Consider the following 7,762-nt stretch of genomic DNA (forward strand, 5'->3'; position numbering starts at 1 on the left):
TACCCCCACCCTCAAGTTTTAGCAGCAAAATGGCTTGCAAAGAGTTTCTGCCATGGTTTGAATGCTTGTGTCCCTCCAAAATTCATGTTGCAACTTAATCTCCAATGCAAATAATATGAAGAGACAGGGCCTTTAAGAGGTGATTTTGTCATGAGGACTCCTCCCTCATGAATGGGATTAAAGACTATAAAAGAGGCTTCACGCAGTGTCGGCCCTTTATTGCCCTCCCACCTTCCATAACAGAGGCACACCTCGGAAGCGGAGATCAGGCCCTCACCGGATCCTGAACCTGCTAGCGCCCTGATCTCGGACTTCACAGCCTCCAGAACCATGAGCGATACTTTTTTTATTATTTCAATACTACCCAGTTTGTGGTATTGTGTTATAGCCACACAGACGAACTCAGACAGCCTGTAATATGAAGATGGCACCACTCCTGCCCGACTCTCATGAGACCTCTTCATGAAAGCACTGGCAATGCCCACGATGGATTCTGGAACAGGCAGAGATGAACTCTCCCAGGTGGTAATTCCCACACTTTTATCAACAGCCTCCAGCTCTAGAAAGCACCACATTTATTTCGTCTTGATTTTTTTTTTTTTTTTTTTTGAGATGGAATCTCACTCTGTTTTCCAGGCTGGAGTGTACTGGCATAATCTCAGCTCACTGCAACCTCCGCCTCCCAGGTTCAAGAGATTCTCCTGCCTCAGCCTCCTGAGTAGCTGGGATTACAGGCATGCACCACCATGCCTGACTAATTTTTGTATTTTTTCTTAGTAGAGACAGGGTTTCACCATGTTGACCAGGGTGGTCTCGAACTCCTGACCTCGTGATCCATCCACCTCAGCCTCCCAAAGTGCTGGGACTACAGGCATGAGCCACCGTGCCCGACCTTAAATTTTTTGGGTAGATATGGGGTCTTGCTTTATTGCCTATGCTGATCCCAAATTCCTGGCCTCAAGCAGGCCTCCTGCCTCAGCTATCCAGGAGACCAGGATGACAGGAGTGAGCCACCACACCCAGCTTACATCTATTGTTCCCAGACATCTGTATGTGGATACCCTGCATGTATCCAACATGTCCAAAACACATGCATTATTCTCCCATGCTCTCCTAAATGCTCCCAGCCTGAAAGCCCTTCTTCCCCTTGTATCCTTGATCTTAGCTTACCATGCTACCCCTGCCCAAACTCAAAATCTTAGAGACAACCCTGACTTGTCCCTCACTCCACATATTGGCAACTCCCAGACATTCTCCCTCCCAAATATCAGGTGGTGCTGCCTCCTCCACCCTCCCAGCTGCTACTGATCCTGATATTCCATCACTTGGACTGTGTACACATACGTATGTTAAAAGCATAGATGCCCGTTTTCTGCCTCAAGGGAGATGGGAGCCTGACGTTTCTGGGAGCACTGCGTGGAGTTAGTGTCAGCTGCTTTTGGCATGGCAGCTTCGTCTGGCCCGGCTGGGATCTCGTTGCTTAACCCACAGGAAGATGTCCAGTTTCAAAAGGAGGTGGTGCAGGTTTGCAAGTGCATAACCTAGCAAAAAAAACAAGAACAACTTACTCCTGGAGTCGTCTACATGTGCCACCTACCTAACCTACTTAACGAAACCCAGATCTTTTCATATTTCTCCCAGTTTGGCACTGTGACCCAGTTCAGACTGTCCAGAAGTAAAACGACTGGAAATAGCAAAGGCTATGTGCATTTGTGGAGTTTGAGTCTGACGATGTCGCTGAAACAATGAACAACTACCTGTTTGGTGAAAGACTCGTGGAGTGTCATTTTATGTCACCTGAAAAAGTACATAAAGAACTCTTTAAAGACTGGAATATTCCATTTAAGCAGCCATCAAATCCATCAGCGAAATGGTATAATCAGAATCGGACACTAACACAAAAGCTACAGATGGAGGAGTGATTTAAAAAGAAAGAAAAATTACTCAGGAAGAAATTAGCTGGCTGGACACGGTGGCTTACGCCTGTAATCCCAGCATTTTGGGAGGCTGAGGCAGGTGGATCACCTGAGGTCAGGTGTTGGGGAAAAGCTGAGTGTTGGGAAAAAAGCTGAGGCAGGGCTTGCATGTCTGACATAATGTAAAAGCATGTCCAGGATCCAGGGTCTAAAACCCCTTGTGACCTTTGGAACACCAAGCTCTGCGCTAAAGGGTGGAAGGCTGCCCTGCTGATGCCGGGCGCGGTGGCTCAAGCCTGTAATCACAGCACTTTGGGAGGCCGAGACGGGAGGATCACGAGGTCAGGAGATCGAGACCATCCTGGCTAACACAGTGAAACCCCGTCTCTAGTAAAAAATACAAAAAACTAGCCGGGCGAGGTGGCGGGCACCTGTAGTCCCAGCTCCTCGGGAGGCTGAGGCAGGAGAATGGCGTGAACCTGGGAGGCGGAGCTTGCAGTGAGCGGAGATCCCGCCATTGCTTGGATGGAATCCAGGGCTCAGGGCATGAAACCCCTCGTGGCCTCTGGAATGTGTCTAGACTTGCTGGCTCCTTGCTTCTAGCATTCCTGGGCTCATAGATCAAATGTATCTTAAGCTAGAAGAACATGTTTCCCATTATCTTAAGTAGCAGAACATGTTCCATATGCGTCAAAGAAAATGCTAAACCATCACAGCTGTAAATCATGTGCTTGATGCACCGCTTTCTTTCAATCCCTACATCCTCACCGCCTGCTTCTTTGTCTGATCACCAATAAATAGTGCACGCTTCCAGAGCTCGGGGCCTTTGCAGCCTCCACACTAGCATTGGCCCCCTGGACCCACCTTATGCACTCTTGTCTTTTCTCATTCCTTTGACTCCACTGGACTTCATAGCCCCCATGGCCTGGTGTTGGGTCTGATCACCCCAACAGTCAGGAGTTCGAGACCAGCGTGGCCAACATGGTGAAACACTGTCTCTACTAAAAATACAAAAATTAGCCAGGCATGGTGGCAGGCACCTGTAATCCCAGCTACTTGGAAGACTGAGGCAGGATAACTGCTTGAACCTGGGAGGCAGAGGTTGCAGTGAGCCAAGATTGGGCCACTGCACTCCAGCCTAGACGACAGAGCAAGATTCAATCTCAAAAAAAAAAAAAAAAGGAATTAGCTAAAAAAGGAATTATGATTTTCCTTCTTTGATTTTCCAGAAAACAGAAAGTATTTCAAAAACCAATTGTCAGTCATCTACAAAAGGCCAGGGTTTACATAAGAAGAAGAAAAAGGTTTTAGGCACTCTTGACACTCCTGAGAAGACTGTGGATATCCAGGGCCTCACACCAGTTTGTACATCAGAATTTTTGGAGAGACAAAAATCTGAAGTGGCTGAAATGAATGACAATGATGAAGATAATGAAATCGTTTTCAAACAGTCCATATCCTATGTAAAACAAGAAACACAAGAGACTCAAACACCTACACATTCATGGAAAAAAAGATGAAGAAAAAGCAATCCATGATTTTCAATGTATTACATACAATATTTCTTCTGAAAAATATAGTATTTTCATGAGAGTGGACTTTGTATTTTACCAGGTACAATGAAATGCAACCCTTGACAAGATTTTCAGAGGTAAAATACACTGTTTGGTCAAGTTAAGGAAATAATCTGTAATTTTGGATTGCCTGCCCTTGGCTGAAATACAAGGGTGCATACCAGCTTGCACTGGCTTGGCTGACATTGCCTCTTTGTCCTGGCCTCTAGTTTTCTTTTGATATTTCATAGCTCTCCTTAGTTACTCCACTTGGGTACAAAGTTGACCACTAACTGCAGGTTTAAGTACTAAACTGCAGCTTTTTTCTTTTTTTCTTTTTTTTTTTTTTGGAGACGGAGTCTTGCTCTGTCACCCAGGCTGGAGTGCAGCGGCACAATCTCGGCTCACTGCAAGCTCCGCCTCCCAGGTTCACGCCATTCTCCTGCCTCAGCCTCCCAAGCAGCTGGGACTACAGGCACCTGCCACTACACCCAGCTAATTTTTTTACATTTTTCGTAGAGATGGGGTCTCACCATGTTAGCCAAGATGATCTCGATCTCCTGACCTCGTGATCCACCTGCCTCGGCCTCCCAAAGTGCTGGGATTACAGGCGTGAGCCACCGTGCCTGGCCTCTTGCAGCCTTTTTCTATCACCAGCAGATAAAGACCACCAATCTGGTTTGTCCAACTACATGGTTTGTCAGGGACATTTAACTCAAGAGGGTGCTTTAGATTTCAACATCAGATGGTTGAAGCTGGAAAGTAAATTATATATAGTGTGAGAAGACAGTTCCAGTTTTTTGTTTTGTTTTGTTTTGAGACAGAGTCTTGCTCTGTTGCCCAGGCTGGAGTGCCAAGGCATGATCTCGACTCACTGCAACCTCCGCCTCCTGGGTTCAAGTGATTATCCTGCCTCAGCCTCCCCAGTAGCTGGGATTACAGGCACATGCACCACCACACCTGGCTAGTTTTTGTATTTTTAGTAGAGACAGGGTTTCAACATGTTGGCGAACCTGGTCTCAAACTCCTGACCTCGTGATCCACCCGCCTCGGCCTCCCAAAGTTTACAGGCGTGAGCCACCGCACCCAGCCCAGCAGTTCCAGTTTTAGCATAGATTTGCTTATGTGTTAGTTCAAATTTTAATAGAGATTCAAAAATGACTCATTTTTACCAATAATGTTAAATGAGTTTTCGTTGGGCTAGCATGGATTCATAACCACCATTTTATACTAGCATCATCAGTGAGGAATTGTATTTCAAGGTTCAAACAAAAATGAGCAAATAAACTTTTTTCTACAAAAAAAAAAAAAAAAGAAATAGCATAGATGCCCACATGCCATGGGGCTTAATGAGAACAAGCTCCATGCTGAACCCTTTACATACACCACATTTGAATGTCATAGCAACACTGAGACAAGTGTTCTTGCTCAGCTCCGGAGTGAAACTGAAGCTCAGAGAGGCTAAGCAAATTACCCAAGGTGACTCAGCTTTTCAGGGGCAGAGCCAGTATGTGACATCAGTCAAGCATGTCAGTTGGACTCCACGCCCATGATCTCAGCACTTCCTGTACTTCCTCTCATTGTGGCAATGAAGAATTAGGGCTTAGGCCAGGCGTGGTGGTTCACGCTTGTAATCCCCACACTTTGGGAGGCTGAGGTGGGTGGACCACTTGAGGTCAGGAGTTTGAGACCAACCTGGCCAACATGGTGAAACCTCGTCTCTACTAAAAATACAAACATTAGCCGGTCCTGGTGGCAGGCACCTGTAATCCCAGCTACTCAGGAGGCTGAGGCAGGAGAATCGCTTGAACTTGGGAGGCAGAGTGTCAGGTCTCTGAGCCCAAGCTAAGCCATCATAGCCCCTGTGACCTGCACGTATACATCTAGATGGCCTGAAGTAACTTGACGATCCACAAAAGAAGTGAAAATAGCCTTAACTGATGACATTCCACTGCTGTGATTTGTTTCTGCCCCACTCTAACTGATCAATGCACTTTGCCATCTCCCCCACCCTTAAGAAGGTTCTTTGTAATCTCCCCCACCCTTGAGTATGTACTTTGTGAGATCCACCCGCTGCCCACAAAACATTGCTCCTAACTTCACCGCCTATCCCAAAACCTATAAGAACTAATGATAATCCCATCGCCCTTTGCTGACTCCTTTTTCGGACTCAGCCCGCCTGCACCCAGGTGAAATAAACAGCCTTGTTGCTCATACAAAGCCTGTTGATGGACTCTTCACAGGGACGCTGGTGACACGGAGGTTGCAGTGAGCCGAGATCCCGCCACTGCACTCCAGCCTGGGCGACAGAGCGAGACTCAGACTCAAAAAAACACACAAAAAAAACAACAAAGGTGACCCCCGAACCTTGACGCCCCGACAATAATAAAGGTGACCCCCAAACCTTGACACCTCCACAGGGTTGACAGGGGAGAAGCTGGGCGAAGTCCTCTAAATGTGGGGAGATTTTAGGGAAGGGAGGCAAAGATGACCTCCTGGACCTAAAAGAGGAGAGAGGACATGAGGGTAGGAGAGGCATCGAGAGGCGCCCACCTTGCCCTTGGCAGGGTCCCCAAGTAGATGGGATGGAATGAATGGGAAAGAGCAGGGGCCCCAGGATCTCCAGGGACGGAAGGGGGTTCGGGGAGGAGGGGGATTTAAGGAAATCTGTGAGCCCGAAGGGAATGGGGAGACCCCGAAGGTCGAATCTTGGAACGCTGAAGGTCTAAAGCCAGTAGGGATGGGGAGTGGAGAGTGAAAGGAAGGGTCTGGTTCTAAGCGGTGGATAGGGCAATGGGGCTCCCCAGGGGACCAAGGAGATGCCGAGACGGATTCTCCCCTCAACAACCCAGTTCCCTCTCTCCCTCCAAGCTCCGCTCCGCATCTCCAGGACTGGGCCAGGTCTCCCGGACGCTGCCAGAACCTCCCCGAACAGACGCAGACAAAAGCCTCAGCAAAAATGCCTGAAGAAGTCGCAGAAAAGCGCTCACCAACCAGAGAGAGAAGGCGAGGCGGGCGGAGTACGCTGGGTGGGGATTCAAAAGCGTCGCGAGCTCTCTGGCCAATCAGAGCCGAGAATAGTGAGTCGCGTAGCTCAACAAGAAGTGGGTGGGACCCTAACCCATAGCGGCTGGGTTCCCCGACAACTCGGAAGTCTCGCTTCCCCTTACGCAGAAGTTGATTGGTCGGTTTTCAGAACTAGCCTGTCAATTTTGGAAGCTGCGTGAACGGCATTTCCTTAGCGACACAAGGTCCCGCCTCCAGTCTCCTAGCGCCACGGGGGCACAAGGGGCGGAACAGGAAAACCTTAAAGGGCGAGGTACGTGGTAAACGAAGAGGTCAGACCCTGGTTTCCAAATGGCGTCAGATCCTGATCTTAGTAATAGGAGAAGCAATAAAAGAACAAGCTAGAACAATCCCATGACGCTAGACTTGAGCAGTATGCGCCATCTGCCTCTGGGATTTAAAGTAACCGAATGGATAGACCCTGACTTGAAATCTGAAGATCCGGGTTCTCATCAGTCTCTAGGAAAGAAAAGCAAGCCAGATCTCTTGGCAAAAATCCTATTCCGGCCAGTCACTGGACGACTAACATCGTCCAGCATAGGGCGATCCTGGTGCCTGGGACTTCTCCTTAAAATGCAATGTTGCGGGCCAGGCACGGTGGCCTACCCCTGTAATCGCAGCACTCAAAGCAGGAGGATCACGTGAGGCCAGGAGTTGGAGACCAGCCTGGCCAACATGGGGAAACCCCATCTCTACTGAAAATACAAAAATTAGCTGGACATGGTGGCGCGTACCTGTAATCGCAGTTACTCGAGAAGCTGAGGCAGGAGAATCGCTTGAACCCGGGAGGCGGAGGTTGCAGTGAGCAGACTGCACCACTGCACTCCAGCCTGGGCGACAGAACAAGACTGTCTCAAATAAATAAATAAATAAATAAAAAATTAAAAATATCCTGTAATCCTAGCACTTGGAAGGCCCAGGTGGGAAGATTGCTTGAGACTAGCAGTTTAAGACCAACCTGGCCAACACAGAGAGACCTCTTCTCTATTAAAATAAATGATTTTTTAAAATGTGGATTAAATGAGTTCATAGTATTCATTGAAACAGACCTCCAGTCTGGCCAACATAGTGAAGCCCCATCTTTACTAAAAATACAAAAATGAGTGGGGTGTAGTGGCGGGCACCTGTAATCCCAGCTACTCAGGGGGCTGAGGCAGGAGAATTGCTTGAACCCGGGAGGTGGAGGCTGCAGTGCGCTGAGACAGCGCCACTGCACTCCAGCCTAGG

General features: G+C 48.2%; 1 protein-coding gene and 1 pseudogene across 1 annotated transcript in view; both read left to right on the top strand.

Annotated features, from left to right (window-relative positions):
• Positions 1 to 1,443: 1,443 nt before the first annotated feature.
• On the top strand, positions 1,444 to 3,454 carry LOC105514839 (annotated as a pseudogene).
• Positions 3,455 to 6,059: 2,605 nt separating this feature from the next.
• Positions 6,060 to 7,762, top strand: part of LOC105514840 (chromosome unknown open reading frame, human C19orf84) — a 6,195-nt gene continuing 4,492 nt past the window's right edge. Inside the window, exons 1-2 of the mRNA XM_011946495.1 lie at positions 6,060 to 6,203; positions 6,360 to 6,475. Coding sequence (XP_011801885.1) covers positions 6,060 to 6,203; positions 6,360 to 6,475 — 260 coding nt within the window. The remainder of the gene's footprint in view (positions 6,204 to 6,359; positions 6,476 to 7,762) is intronic.

The sequence above is a fragment of the Colobus angolensis genome, unplaced genomic scaffold (assembly GCF_000951035.1).
Source record: "Colobus angolensis palliatus isolate OR3802 unplaced genomic scaffold, Cang.pa_1.0 Scaffold25, whole genome shotgun sequence".
In the NCBI taxonomy this organism is placed as follows: Eukaryota; Metazoa; Chordata; class Mammalia; order Primates; family Cercopithecidae; genus Colobus; species Colobus angolensis.